This window comes from Hemiscyllium ocellatum, chromosome 28 (genome assembly GCF_020745735.1).
Source record: "Hemiscyllium ocellatum isolate sHemOce1 chromosome 28, sHemOce1.pat.X.cur, whole genome shotgun sequence".
Lineage (NCBI taxonomy): Eukaryota > Metazoa > Chordata > Chondrichthyes > Orectolobiformes > Hemiscylliidae > Hemiscyllium > Hemiscyllium ocellatum.
The window spans coordinates 31,764,411-31,780,519 of record NC_083428.1 but is presented as its reverse complement, the minus strand read 5'-3'; the positions used below and the strand labels follow the sequence as shown (position 1 = coordinate 31,780,519).

Genomic DNA, 16,109 nt, shown 5'->3' with positions numbered 1-16,109 from the left:
TTTTAGCAAATACAAAAGGTTATGGCCTGTCAGCATATTTTTCTACCTCCTAAGATCCAATGTTCATGATGCGTGCACGCGCACACACACTCTTTCCACATCCCTAAATCCTCACTGTATTGAAATTCAAATTATTACAACCCCCTAAATTAAATCATCCCACCCAACCCTAAACACTATCACATTTTTTTATCTCCGTCATCCTTTTCATCCTTAACTAATCTGAAGACTATTGAAATACTAGCTTGAGATGATTTAGCCACTGAATTTTCAAAGTTATTTTGTCTTCTGCATCTTGTTCCTTTCAATCTTGGCCATGTCTTATAGTATAGGGCACCCTGGATTATGGGACTGGGGCCTTCGTCTGGAATGCCCTACACAATGGGACTGGGGCCTTCGTCTGGGACACCCTGCACTACGGGACTGGGGTCTTTGCCTGGATTGCCCTACACTGTGGTACCTGGGGCCTTTGCCTGGGACACCCTACACTATGAGTCTGGAGCCTTTGCCTGGGACACCCTACACTATGGGTCTGGGGCCTTTGCCTGGGACACCCTACACTATGGGTCTGGGGCCTTCGCCTGGGACATGCTACACTGTAGTACCGAGGGCCTTCGCCTGTGTCACCCTACAATTTGGTCTCAGTTCCTTGAGCTGGGCTTCAACAATGTCTTCTTTGCTGGTTGGAGTGCTTATTTATATTGATGGAGTGAGAGGTTTGTTTGCAGTTTACACTAAGATCTAGGATTCTTTTTGGTAGGTCACTGAATGGGCCATGAAGAAACTAGGACTCTCACGCTATGCAGACAGACCTTCTGGGACGTATAGCGGTGGAAACAAACGGAAATTGTCGACTGCCATTGCACTGATTGGATGCCCACCAGTCATCTTTCTGGTGAGTGAGAAAGTGCTATCTATGATTAACAAAGGCAATAACGGGAATTTTCTCAGAATGAGTCTAACTCCAATTTCTAGGTAAAAACAATGACTGCAGATGCTGGAAACCAGATTTTGGATTAATGGTGCTGGAAGAGCACAGCAGTTCAGGCAGCATCCGTGGAGCAGCAAAAGGTGGAAAAGAAGATAGGCAGTTAGGACAAGTCATGGGGACAGTGCTGAGCTGGAAGTTTGGAACTAGGGTGAGGTGGGGGAAGGAGAAATGAGGAAACTGTTGAAGTCCACATTGATGCCCTGGGGTTGAAGTGTTCCGAGGCGGAAGATGAGGCGTTCTTTCTCCAGGCGTCGGGTGGTGAGGGAGCGGCGGTGAAGGAGGCCCAGGACCTCCATGTCCTCGGCAGAGTGGGAGGGGGAGTTGAAATGTTGGGCCACATTGCAGTGTGGTTGATTGGTGCGGGTGTCCCGGAGATGTTCCCTAAAGCGCTCTGCTAGGAGGCATCCAGTCTCCCCAATGTAGAGGAGACGGCATCGGGAGCAATGGATACAATGAATGATATTAGTGGATGTGCAGGTAAAACTTTGGATGTGGAAGGCTCCTTTAGGGCCTTGAATGGAGGTGAGGGAGGAGGTGTGGGCGCAGGTTTTACAATTCCTGCGGTGGCAGGGGAAGGTGCCAAGATGGGAGAGTGGGTTGCAGGGGGGCATGGACCTGACCAGGTAGTCACGGAGGGAACGGTCTTTGCAGAAGGCGGAAAGGGGTGGGGAGGGAAATATAACCCTGGTGGTGGAGTCTTTTTGGAGGTGGTGAAAATGTCGGCGGATGATTTGGTTTATGCGAAGGTTGGTAGGGTGGAAGGTGAGCACCAGGGACGTTCTGTCCTTGTTACGGTTAGAGGGGTGGGGTCTGAGGGCGGAGGTGCGGGATGTGGACGAGATGCGTTGGAGGGCATATTTAACCATGTGGGAAGGGAAATTGCAGTCTCTAAATAAGGAGGCCATCTGGTGTGTTCTCTGGTGGAACTGGGCCTCCTGGGAGCAGATACGGCGGAGGCCAAGGAATTGGGAATACGGATGGCATTTTGGCAAGAGGTAGGGTGGGAAGAGGTGTAATCCAGGTAGCTGTGGGAGCCAGTGTGTTTATAAAAAAACGTCAGTGTCAAGTCGGTCGTCATGTTACTCCAATTTCGGCTCACATCTGCAGCAGAGTGGGAGAAACTCCATGGAATTCCTGAAGTTTCTGACTAGAACAAGAAAGCTACTCAGGGTTCAGAAAGTTTTAACGAAACAGGATTACAAACATTGTTGATGATGAGTTTCATATTGTGGTGCAGTTGGGGTCCAGGTACAGGGTGATTCGGGGGGGCCATACAGATCCAGGCATATTCATGGATCAGTCTTTGTTCCCTTCAGCATTTACTGATTTAAGGAAGATTGTCATCTAGCATGATCTAAATTTCTTTGAGGAGAGAAAAGAAAATCATCCACGGTTTGCCTGAGAGGAGCAGGCTTGGCTTGTGTTTTCCACAAGGCCGAATAGTCTACCAACTGTTGCTATCCCGTTTCTCAAGCTATAGGATAGTTGACAATATACTGTCCTTATGTGTCTCTAGAGCTAGTTCTGGCAAAAGTAACAAACATCAAGAAAAGGTAGAGCAAAGTTTATAACATTTTTTGCCACCACTGAGCTGTAGTTATTCTTTTTTAATGGCAGGATGAACCTACGACAGGAATGGATCCCAAGGCCAGGCGGTTCCTCTGGAATTGCATCCTGAGTGTGATCAGAGAAGGGAGATCAGTGGTACTCACCTCACACAGGTTAGTGGCCGTTAACTGCTGCTTCATTAGAGATAAATTCTTTAGGAAATGTGTTCCCATGCCCACATGCAGCCTGTCAGGGGTGTGTTTAGTTTCAGCTGGCCAATTGCAGTGACTTAACGATTTAGATTAAAATTGTTGTGTCTAGAAATTAGGTATTTACAATTATTAATGCATTTATTTAGGTGTGCTGCAAATGTGTTGCTGGTCAAAGCACAGCAGGCCAGGCAGCATCTCAGGAATAGAGAATTCGACGTTTCGAGCATAAGCCCTTTATTTAGGTGTGTCAAGATGTGAGCCTCCTAATACCTGGCTCTCCTTACTCCTTTCTTTTGGCCAGTTTTATTCTTATGAAAGTGATGTGTTAATGTTGGAGACTAGAAATGTTTTGACTGCAGGTTCACAGGGCTGGATTTACACCCACTACAGCAGGAAATTCCAGCAACTGCCTGCCCCACCCCAACCTGTCTGAACTTTGATGGAGGTTAAGGGGACAAGGAACAAGTTGAGAAGCCCCTAGGGTCCACTGAGTCTCTCAAGTGGCTGTCAGTTGAGGGTTTTATCCTGCTCAACTGCTACTTTTCTTGGATTGGGGTGGGGAGTAGTGCCCATGCCATGTAGGTAATCTGGCAGGTTTAGGTTTGCAGACTGGTGCCAGGCAAGGGTGATTGGACACTCTCAAACCCATTCCACCAGGTCAGTTAACCACCTCCTCCCCTCACTCCCAACTATAATGTGTGCCTCAAACCCTTGAACACAGTTTCCCAACCCATTTGCAAAGATTTTGGATTTGTCCCTTGGTGCAATTACCTGTATGGTCCCAGCAGTTGTCACCACTCCCAGATGACACTGCTGGGACTACAGCATTTCTGGCTAAGCAGTGAGCTGGCAGCTCTTGAAGGCAGGTGTTCTTGCTTGGTTTCCAGTAAACAGCAACATGTTCCATTAGGAAAATCAAATTGAGGGTTGTGCGGTCAGTATCTCATTTGACTTTTTCACTTTGCCCAACAATCCTTCCCATTGTCTGAGTCCTGAATCTTTACCTTCATTCTTATCTCCTCACACTCCTCTGAGCTCACATTACATTGAAACCACTCCTGCTGCACCCAACGTGTCTACCAAGAATGACCCCTGTTCTTGCTGATTTTGGCAATAGTTTTCTCTCCTCAGGTACAAGACATCTTCCTTTTCAAAACTGTCTCCCTTCAGATATTGTTTCAGATTGAATTCAACTGTTCATAAATTCAATGTCCTGTTTGACTCTGAGCCGAGTCTCTGCCGTTATATCCTATCTGTCACAGAAGTTGCTGTCATGCATTTGTAACATGCATGCTGAAACCCTCATCTATGCTTCTCATCCTCATCTTGCCACTCAGGTAAATAGTGCTGTGAAGAAGGCATATGGCGTACTGGCTTTTATTGGTAGAGGAATTGAGTTCTGGAGCCCTGAGGTCATGTTGCAGTTGTATAAGACTCTGGTGCGGCCACATCTGGAGTATTGTGTGCAGTTTTGGTCGCCATACTATAGGAAGAATGTGGAGGCACTGGAACGGGTGCAGAGGAGGTTTACCAGGATGTTGCCTGGCATGGTAGGAAGATCGTATGAGGAAAGGCTGAGGCACTTGGGGCTGTTTTCATTGGAGAAAAGAAGGTTTAGGGGTGACTTGATAGAGGTGTACAAGATGATTAGGGGTTTAGATAGGGTTGACCATGAGAACCTTTTTCCACGTCTGGAGTCAGATATTACGAGGGGGCATAGCTTTAAATTAAGGGGTGGTAGGTATAGGACTGATGTTAGAGGTAGATTCTTTACTCAGCAAGTCATGAGTTCATGTAATGCCCTGCCAGTAACAGTGGTGGACTCTCCCTCTTTATGGGCATTTAAACGGACATTGGATAGGCATATGAAGGATAGTGGGCTAGTGTAGGTTAGGTGGGCTTGGATCGGCACAACATCGAGGGTCGAAGGACCTGTACTGCGCTGTATTTTTCTATGTTCTATGTTCTATTTCAACTAATGCAGTAATCTCTTGAATGGTGTCTCATCCTCCCCCCTTGACAATCTTGCAAAAGTATCTGACTCTTGTCCCACCCCTGTCAATGCCAGTTGATTGCTAGCTTCCTAATGTCTTCAATTAAAGATAAAGGACATGACAGCGGTGTGGTTTGAGCCTATTTTATATGTACATGGCAACTTGTGCAATGGCTGCAGAAGATGTCAGCAGGTTACCAAATAAGTATTTTGCCTCGATTTTCACAAAGGAGACAGCTAATGGACATGTTCTAGTTAGAGAGGAGGAGTGCGAAATAAGTATAATAAGAGGTCATTGCTCGTGAAACTGACCTTCTTGAAGATGAATAAATCACCAGGACTGGATGAATTGTATCCCATGCTGTTAAAGGAGGAAATAATGAATGTTCAGAGGATCATGTTCAAGATACATTTGGTACCAGAGGATTGGAGGTCTATAAATAAAGTATTATATTCAAAAAGGATAGGAGGACTAAGCCAATAAAAAGAGAACTTGGCGATCGGCAATTTCTTGCAATCAACATAGACGGAGACAATTAACTTGTAAGAGATGTACAGCATGGAAATAGACCCTTCAGTCCACCTCGTCCATGCCGACCAGATATCTTAGACTAATGTAGTCCCACCTGCCAGCACTTGACCCATATCCCTCTAAACCCTTCCTATTCATATACCCATCCAGATGCCTTTTAAATGCTGTAATTGTACCAGCCTCCATCACTTCCTCTGGCAGCTCATTCCATACACGCACCACCTCTGCGTGAAAAAGTTGCCCCTTAGTTTTCTTTTATATCTTTGCCCTCTCACCCTAAACCTATGCCCTCTAGTTCTGGACTCCCCCACCTCAGGGAAAAGATCTTGTCTATTTACCCTGTCCATGCCCCCTCATGATTTTATAAACCTCTATAAGGTCACCCCTCAGCCTCCAATGCTCAAGGGAAAATAGCCCCAGCCTATTCAGCCTCCCTGTAGCTCAAATCCTCCAACCCAGGCAACATCCTTGTAAATCTTTTCTGAACCCTTTCAAGTTTCACGACATCCTTCTGATAGGAAGGAGAACAGAATTGCACGCAATATTCCAAAAGTGGCCCAACCAACATCCTGTACAGCTGCAACATGACCTCCCAACTCCTGTAATCAATACTCTGACCAATAAAGGAAACCATACCAAATGCCTTCTCTATACTATCTACCTGCGACTCTACTTTCAAGGAACTATGAACCTGCACTCCAAGGTCTCTTTTTGTTCAGGAACACTCCCCAGGACCTTAGCATTAAGTGTGTAAGTCCTGTTCTGATTTGTTTTTCCAAAATGCAGACCCTTGTATTTATTTAAATTAAACTCCATCTGCCACTCCCTCAGCCCATTGGCCCATCGGATCAAGATCCCATTGTACTCTGAGGTAATTTTCTTCACTGTCCACTGCACCTCCAATTTTGGTGTCGTTTGCAAACTTACTATCTATACCTCCTATGTTCACATCCAAATCATTTAGATAAATGATGAAAAGTGACAGATTAATCAGGGATAGTCAACATGGTTTTGTTTAGGGAATGTGATTTCTTCCTTTAGTTTGTTGAGGAAGTTGCAAGGAACATTGAGGGCACTGGATGTTGTCTGCATGGATTTTAATGAGGAATTTGATAAGGTCCCACATGACAGACTGTTAAGAAAAAATAAAACCCATGGGACATGGGAACGTGCAAAGTTGGATCCAAAATCAACTCATTGACCGGAAGAAAAGGTAATGGTTTTCAGATGTTTTTAAAAATGGCAACTGCTTTCCGGTGATGAGGGCTTTCCAGGCCTCAGTTTTTTGACTCCCTTGCTGTTTGTTGTATTTAAGACTTAAATGTGGGAGACAGGACTGGGAAATTTGCAGATGAGACACAACCCCAAAGTTTACCGTAGATGACAGGAATGACTATGGCTTTGACTGCAGAATATCAGTGGATTGGTTGAGTGGTGGAAAAGTGGTAAATGGAATTCATTACATGCAATGCGCGAGGTTATGCATTTGGAGAAATCCATAAAAGCATATAAACATACGGTAAAGGAGGGCGAGGGAGGTTATTGAGAGGAATAGAGGAAGTGAGAGACCTTGAGGTATATGTTCACAGCTCCTTGAAGGTGGCAGGACTGGTGGTTAAGGTGCCAATGAAGTCATTGAGGTGCCTTCCTTCATTGGGTGTGGTATTGAATTAATGAAGGGCCTATGCCCAAAACGCTGACTCTCCTGCTCCTTGGTTGCTGCCTGACCTGCTGTGTTTTTCCAGTTTTTGACTGTAGAATTGAATACAAGAGCAGAGATGTAATGCTGGAATTATGTAAGACATTAGTTAGGCCACAGCAAATGTTTAGTATTCAGTTCTGATCACCAGATTATAAGAAGGACCTAATTGCTCTAGAAAAGATACAGAAGAGATTAACAAAAATATTGTCAGGGCTTTAAAATTGCAGATTGAGGAAAGATTGGACAGGCTAGTCTTGTTTTCCTTGGAACTGAGGAGGCTGAGGGATGAGTTATTGAAGAGCTAGGGTAGAGTGGGCAGGGTAAACCTGTTTTCCACTAGGGGGCACAAATTAAAGGTGGTTGGTAGAAAGATTAGAGGGAATATGAGGAAATTTTTTTTCCTATGGAGTCTGGCAGAAATCCTCAATTAATCTGAATCAGCAAGTGAAGCACTGTAAGGCTGTGGATCAGGTGCTAGAAAGTGGGGTTTGAATGGCAGCTTAGATTTTTCAGCCAGTGCAGACAAGATGGGCAGAATGGCCTATGCTGTTAATTTTCTATGAAAATGTTGAAGTCCATTCATGACCTTGCCTATCCCTGACTCTAATCTATTCCTGTTCTATAACCTCTTAAGAACTACCTCTTCTTCCAATGTCTTGACGTGACTATCTTCAGCTGTCTAGGCTCCAGGTTCTCTCATCCCTCTTCCTTTAAACACCAATCTTCAGTCAACTCTTCTAATCTCTGTCTTTGGCTCAAAGACAACCATTTCCTGATGAGACTGCTGTGAAGTGGCTTGTCACATTTTCACTGTTAAAGAAGCCCTGTTGGTGGAGATTGTACAGGTGATTCAGACCCGGGTTTCAGCTAGCCACCAAACCTGATAGGATGCAGAGAGTCCAGTCAGGCAGCGGAGAAAGTTTGAATAAAGTTGGACGTTAGATAAAAAGCAGTTCTAAAAAGAGAAAAGGAACAGACGAAAGAAGATAAAGTAATGTTGGGGTCTGGTCCAAGCTAACCACATGACTCTGCAATCCAGTCAGAAATGTTAGCTTGTTATAAGCACAAGATTTTTAATGTTTGTCTGCTTTGGTTGAGAGATTAACCATGATCTGCAGGTTTCTGTGTAAGTAAAAGGATGACAGTACATGTGTATCTAATGATACTTTTATTTCTTGTTAGCATGGAGGAATGTGAGGCTCTGTGCACAAGGATGGCCATCATGGTGAATGGACGATTCCGTTGCCTTGGCAGTGTACAGCACTTGAAGAGCAGGTAACTTCATTCACGTTGTCCTTTCAAGTCCAACTAGGACTCAAGCCATGATGCATGCATGTTTCATTGTATATCAGGAGCCATATTAATAATATGTCTCCTGGATTTTGGATAAATCTAATCTACTCTTTTCTTAACTCACTGAATTGTGATTTCGTTGTTTTGCAATGCACCCATCAGAAGAAGCCATGTGAGGTTCTTGTGTTAGATTAGTCTATTGAAATCACAAAAGGCATCAAATAAGCTAACAATTTCTCCAAACTTTCTTTTAACCTTCGATTGCCTCCTGTTGAGGGTGCTGTCAGTATTTATTTAGGCTAATAAATGGCAATGCTGAAACATCACTGATGTTACCCACAGTAATAATGTTCTGGTCATTTGAATCACAGTTACAGTAACAGTTACACAATTGCTGTTTGTTTCAGCATCACTGCCCATCAAGTTGCCATTAGTTATCTGACTCCTTAATTGGATTAGTGCCATGTAATTCATAGCCAGCCACTCAACATCTCCTGTACAATTTAGAACAGAGAGATCAAGATAAATTGGCCTTTCAAATTATGTTGATAGTGCTGGCCCCTACATGTCTGACCTACTTAACATTAACTTGCCTGAATCGATAGTGCTCTGCTCTTGAGACGGAGGATTGTTATGTCAGATCACACTCCAACACAATTCTACACTGACATTGCAGTGTGCTGACAAGGGGACGCTGAAGAAACCTTAAACCAAAACTCTAATCTCCTTGTTCAGGTGGATATTAACCATTTCCAGGGTACAGTTTGGAGATCAAACAGTTCCTCCATACCCTGGTCCATATCCAAACTGGCCTCTGGTTGCATGTTATTTGTTGGACATTGCTCGGCAAAAAAATGGCTGCTGTTTTGTTCAATAATTACAATAATCACCTTATATGGTAACCTTACTCAAGTTCCTTCTCAAAGACAAAAGTGAGTAAGTAAATGCAACTGATGTTCTCATTAATAGTTCCATTAAGTGACTGCCCAGGCATCACGTTTTGTGCTTTCTTCCAGACTTTGTTTTCCATTTGTGTTTTTTTTCTGCAATATTTAATTTTCTCCACTTATTTGACCTGGTGCCTCTGTAACCAAAAAGATAAGCCTCTTGTGGTGCAGAGATAGTGTCCCAACATCTGAGCCAGGTGACCCCGGTTCTACCTGCTCTAGCAGTGTGTAGTAACATCACTGAACAGATTGCTTAGGAAATATCAACATCCCACATGCCTCAGCTTTGTAAGGTCATAGAGCACAGAAGCAGACCCTCCCAGTCCAACTGGTCCATGCTGACTAGATATTCTAAATTAGTCTGGGCCCATTCACCAGCATTTGGTCCATATCCCTCTAAACCCTTCCTATTCATATATCCACGCAGATGCCTTTTAAATGTTGTAATTGTACAAGGCTCCACCACAACCTCTAGCAGCTCATTCCACACATGCATCACTCTGTGAATAAAAATGTTGCCCTTTAGGTCCCTTTTAAATCTTTCCCCTCTCACCTTAAACTTGTGTCCTCTAATTTTGGACCTTACCATTAAGTGTATAAGTCCTGCCTTACCGAAATAAAGCAGCTCAGATTTCTCTAAACTCCATTTGCCACTCCTTGGCCCATTTGCCCATGTAATAAAGATTCCTTTGTACTTGAGGCAACCTTCTGTGCTGTCCACTACACCATCAGTTTTGGTGTCATCTGCAAACCTTACCTCTTATAAAAATGATTAGATGTAAACATAAGTGACAAAATGTAGTGGACCCAGTGCCCATCCTTGCATCTCCTCATATGTTGTAGCCTCTCCCTGATCCAATGAGCTAGGAGTTGGAGCAGAAATCTGCAACTTGTGTCACGTCCGGCACGTGCTGTAGTGTGGACTCTTTGTTCTGCTTTCACACATGACCTATTCTTAATATTTTTGTAAAGCATTGCATTAGGAGGAGCAAGGATCAAAGCTGTGATGAAAGTTGAAATAGTTGCCATCAATACCTGTATTCAGAAATTTTCTGCAGTCCAATTGATTAATCTTTCTATAGGTTTGGAGACGGTTACACCATCATCCTGAGGATGGATAGTACTACGCTGGACTTGTCTAATGTTGAAGAATTCATGGTATCCACGTTCCCAGGCTGTGTGTTGAAGGAAAAGCACCACAGCATGTTGCAATATCAGATACCAACAGGGTGCTGCTCCCTGGCCAAAATCTTCAGCGCCCTCATGACCAACAAAGAAAAACTGAAGATTGAAGACTATTCAGTGTCTCAAACTACATTAGATCAAGTAAGAGCTAATTTGCCAGATATACCAGTGATACAGTAGGTAGTAGCTTCAAAACCAGGGCTGAGACCTGCTGAGTGGCAAACCACCAGTTCTAATGTTTGCCACTAGCCCAGGAAAGGCAAGCCCTGAAGGTCTGCACGCTGAGAAATACTGTGTCCACATAGCAGTTCAACTTCATAAACAGTTGAAACTCAACTGCAAACATTTTAAAGATTTGATATGTTTATATAAATTCTTGCCAAAACTAAATCAGGTAATTTTAACATTTGCACTAATTCAAGTTACACTGCAGTAGATGTATATTCTGGGAATATGAGGGTGCTTAGTGGAAATTATTTTGAGATGTATTTCTGTGCACCAACTGCTAATGGTTGTGTTGCAGCTGCTGAAAAGGTACGATCTGTTCCCCTCCACCATCACTTCATCTTCCAAGGTTGTTTTGCCCTCTTCCCTGGCCAGTTCCACAACCTTTTACCCCACTGTCCCTTCAATAATGAACCTGCCAGTAAAGATATTGAATGTAACACAATGGGGATATAACTAGCTCGAGTGTGCATTTTCTTGTGTACTGAGCTGCCCCTCGAGTCTAACTTGCCACAATGGAAACAGAGGACTACAAAAACAAATTTAACAACAAACTCCAGCAGTGTAGGCAGATGGTAATTCCACTTGGTATCATGATTGTGGGAAAAGAAAAGAAATAAGCTGCTGCACTTATCCATATCTTCTGAATTTGGAGGAGAGTTGAAAAATCTGTGTTTAGCCATTTTGTGAGCCACATATTGTTATAATTGTTTCCCATCTCATGTTGAAATATGGTCATGTCAGAGAATCATCTTTGCTGAATATCAGTCAAGACAAATATAATTTGTATTTAAAATATAAAAATATAATGCAAATAAAGGCATTACTTTACTACAAATCAGGAACATTAAGGACAATGGGTTCAGAGTAACAGATATGTTTTCAGACTCTGCTGACATTCATCTTCCAAACTCGCAAGTGATATTGGTTACTTGTATGAAGTGACAGACAATTATCCATACTATTACACTTCACCGGGATAGCCCACTGGAAATCAAGCCTCACTATTCCCAGAATCTTCACAAAGGTTAAAGATCCTAAAATATAGGCAGAATTCCCAATTTGTGTCTTTTAGGATAAGGTGGACAAACCATATGGATCAGGTTTCTATGCTTAAAAAGAATTACTATTTATTACAAATAAATAGATTATAGCTTCAAGTAAACAATTATGAACCGTTGACATATAATTCTACTGGTTAAAAATCTAATCCACTTCTAAAACTCATGTCTATGTAAAAATATAGACAAACACAAAGAAAGAATGTTATAAATGAAGGGAAAGATGGGGGTGGTGGGAAACGACAGTCTATTAGTCCCTGTCCACAGGGATTGCTGAGATGATTCAAACACTGTTTATCCATCTTCCTTCATCAGATATTTTCACCTGTTTGCAGGAAGCACAGTGTCTGGTTATAACGGTCTCTTGATTATTAACTAGAAGTCCCAGCTTACAGCAATTAATGATGGGAAGTGAACTAGCTATCATCATACTTGAGATACTTTCTACTGAAGAACAAAAACTGCTCCTTCTCCAAAGAACCAGTGACTCACCTCAAACATTCACACCCCCGAGTTGGTCAGCTACGTGGGAGCTAATCATATAGCAAAACTAAACAAAGAACTGCAGATGCTGAAAATCAGAAACAAAACAATATGCTAGAAAAACTCAGCAGGTCAGGCAGCAGCTGTGGAGAGAAAGCAAAGTTAACATTTAGTGATCTAGCAGTTTCTCCGTATCCTAGTGGGTATCCCAAATTGGCCACTTGGTGCATGCTATTTGGTGGATATTGCTGTGCTAAAAGCAGCTACTGCTTTGTTAGACTGGAGTTTTTTGATGTATGTTCTATCTGCAAAAATGAGCCTGAGCTTGCTGTCACCTGCCATTTCAAAACCCCACTGTGTTCCCTGGCTAATGTCTGTGTCTGAGGCTTGCTGAGGTGCTCCAGCAAATGTGGGCAGTACGGTGGCTCAGTGGTTAGCACTGCTGCCTCACAGTGCCAGGGACCCGGGTTCAATTCCCACCTTGGGCAACTTTGTGTGTGGAGTTTCTCCCTGTGTCTGCATGGGTTTCCTCCGGGTGCTCCGGTTTCCTCCCACAGTCCAAAGATGTGCAGGTTAGGTGAATTGGCCAAGCTAAATTGCCTATAGTGTTAGGTTTTCCACCTCCAACCTTCAGGACTCAATATCAAGTGTAATAACTTTAGGGCCTGAGCATCTTCTCCCATTTCCTTACCCTAACCCCACACATCAGGCCTTTTCATCACATGGGCTGTTTCCACAAACATTGTCATCCATTAATGGTCCCCATTAGCAGCTGTTGATTCTCCCAGACTGATCTTTACCCATTCCCTTTTCTGCCCAGCCTTTTTACTCTCTGTCTGAGCTCTTGTCCTCCCCTGACCTTTACTACTCCTCCTACCCAGCTTTACTGTATACCAAACTTTCTCGAGCCGACATTAATTATGAAGAAAGGTCACTGAACCTGAAGCATTAACTTTGCTTTCTTTTTATGGATGCTGCCAGACCTGCTGAGTTTTTCCATAAGTTTCTGTTTTTGTTGCTAACCATATTGCTGTTGGCAGGCAGAAGGCCTTTCTTATCATTAACTAGTCACTAGTCACAGACTAATCAGTTTCTTGTTGTCAACGAAATCTCCATTTGTACCCAGCTCCAGGCTCCAGCTCATCTCTCACTAAACCTTCCCTACAGCTTGAACAAGTAGCTGTGAAAATAACATTTACCATGAGCATTTTTACAAGGTGTAGCAAAGCAACTACTATCCTGGACTTTTAAATCAATTTTTTTTCATTTCCAGTGCACAATCAAAAATACAGAACATTGAAAATATATCATCTTTACAATGCCGTTAGACACTGTTCAAGGAGTAGCATTTATAGGAATGTGGGAAAATTAAAATCCAATAAAATAATTCACATACATGTTTAAAAGATATTTTTAATTCTTGGATCTGGAATTTTCATGTTCCATTAGTTTAACTTCTCCCTGTTCTTTCCAGGTATTTGTCAATTTTGCCAAGGACCAAAGTGAAGACTACTATTTGAAGGACATTTTCACACACGGACCCCAACACAAGGACACTATGAAGCGCATCACAAATTTTTTAGCAGACGAAAACATGAGAGAGAGTTCAGTATGATCCGGGTATGACCAAAACCACTTCCCATTCTGCAATGCAAATAGAAGCTTCCAAATACAACAAGTTGAGGATTGTTCCAGGACTGAACCATTTGTCACTAGACGATCAACAATCAATTCCTCAACTACAAACATTTCTTCCGTGCCCCGGTTTCAAGTTACCATTAATTACCTTCTCAACCTTAAATCTTTCTGGATTTGTATGAACAATGGTTCAAATGTACAAACTGATTTATTTATACAGTTTCTTTACAACTTTCAGTACATATTTGGATTTTTTTTAGCTGTTGCAGCTGAAGTACTTAGTTGACAGTTTTGTCTGGAATTTTCTGAAACAGAAAAAAAATGAAAAATATCATGACAATACATTGCAGTACACTTCCACTTATCCCTCTTAATGGGTCTGCCCTACCAGAGGAAGCCATAGTATTTTGCTTATTTGATGATGAGGGGCATTATATTGCTAGATGTGGAGGGAGAGTGAGAAATCCAGGGTTAACGGCTTTTTTAAAAATACATTGCATAAGGTATGGCCTAAGGATCAGATTGGCACATTACACTGGAAGCATTTGAGATTCTCTCCATTCTTTACCCGTACTGATATAAAATGAATTATAGGTATCAGTCTTATCTACATAAGCCCCTCCCCAATTGTTAACATCACTATCCCAAAATCAGGATTTTGTTCAGTTTGTGTGCATCTAATTTTCATGTACTCAGTGTAAGTGAACCAGGGTGGCTCTTACACTGAACAAAATGCAACCACTGCTGTCTCACTTCTGACTTAGAAGGTTTGTGGGTTTGTGTCCCAATTCAGGGACTCACAGTGCACACAGGCTTACAATTCTTGCTGTTCTGAAATTTAAAAAACAATTTTTTAAAGCAATAAACAAATTAATTCTTTCTCTTAAAGCACCTTTTTTTAAAATAAAATCTCTGTTTACAGTTCAGGTCTGATATATAAGCACTACCTGACCAGTGCAATTTTGACAACCAGGCACGTGTCTTATACTTATGATGTTTAAAATCACTGTGTCTTGTACCTTTTCTAGCATTGTTGGTGGGTGTGCACCTTTCATGCTGAGTCCAGATATTTATTTAATCTCTGGGTTTTACTTGCAGGATCTGAGCTGATTTGTTTTAAGAATAATTGCAGGAGTATTTCCAGCATGGATTTCTGCACCAGGGAGCTTCCCCTACACAATGAACTAAGTCATTGTCAGGGCTGCCCTAAGCACAGGCAGAAAGTGCCACCTCTCTCCCAGTGAATGAAGATCCTTCATACACAACATTTGTTAACATCTTCCTTATCAGCTAGTTGGATTGGATCTCCAGTGCATTACTAATGAAATGTCAAACCAAATCCTCACTCTAATATTTAATTTAAGTCCAATGCTGTGACTGCAAGGTTATTTTCTAAATGTATACATAAAACAGAGAACATATGGAGCTGCAGTGGACAGTTAGCCATTGGTCACAATTGGCTGTAATGGTTACTCTTGCTGTCAGCCTTAATGTGGGCTTGAAAGATAAATGGAAGTTTCATCAGTTACAAAGAATTTCCATTTCTGTTACACATCAATGAAAAATGTCTGACTGGGAAATAAATGGTCCATCTCTGTGCCTTGCATCTAGAGGTGTGTAAAAATAAATAAAGCTTTCATTTTTATAGTGCTTTTCATTACCTCAGGATGCTTTACAATCAATGAAGTACTTGTGAACTATAGGAAAAGCAGCAGCCAATTTGTCCACAGCAAGATTCCACAAACAAGAATGTGATAATGACCAGATAATCTGTTTAAGGTATTAATAAAAATACGAGTGTTGTCTAGGACCCTGGGAGAATACCCTGCTCCTCTTCAACATAGCATCACAGAATCTTTTATGTTAACCCCAGATTGGGCCTATGTTTAACGTATCAAGAGATAGATGACACCTTCAGCAGTACAGCACTCCCAAGTACTGCACTGAAATGTCAGCTATGATCAAAAACTGAAGTCTTTGGGGTGGGACATTCGCTCAGATGCAAGAGTGGGGGCACGGTGGCACAGTGGTTAGCACTGCTGCCTCACAGCGCCTGAAGACCCGGGTTCAATTCCCGACTCAGGCGACTGACTGTGTGGAGTTTGCACGTTCTCCCCGTGTCTGCGTGGGTTTCCTCCGGGTGCTCCGGTTTCCTCCCACAGTCACAAAGATGTGTGGGTCAGGTGAATTGGCCCAGTGTTAGGTAAGGGGTAAATGTAGGGGTATGGGTGGGTTGTGCTTCGGCGGGTCGGTGTGGACTTGTTGGGCCGAAGGGCCTGTTTCCACACTGTAAGTCTAA

At 42.7% G+C, this 16,109-nt stretch overlaps 1 protein-coding gene across 1 annotated transcript in view; it reads left to right on the top strand.

The window, feature by feature from the left end:
* Positions 1–15,419, top strand: part of LOC132828921 (phospholipid-transporting ATPase ABCA1-like) — a 116,041-nt gene extending 100,622 nt beyond the window's left edge. The window contains exons 40-44 of the mRNA XM_060846120.1: positions 761–895; positions 2,609–2,712; positions 8,161–8,253; positions 10,301–10,544; positions 13,647–15,419. Coding sequence (XP_060702103.1) covers positions 761–895; positions 2,609–2,712; positions 8,161–8,253; positions 10,301–10,544; positions 13,647–13,787 — 717 coding nt within the window. The 3' untranslated portion in view covers positions 13,788–15,419. The remainder of the gene's footprint in view (positions 1–760; positions 896–2,608; positions 2,713–8,160; positions 8,254–10,300; positions 10,545–13,646) is intronic.
* Positions 15,420–16,109: the final 690 nt, after the last annotated feature.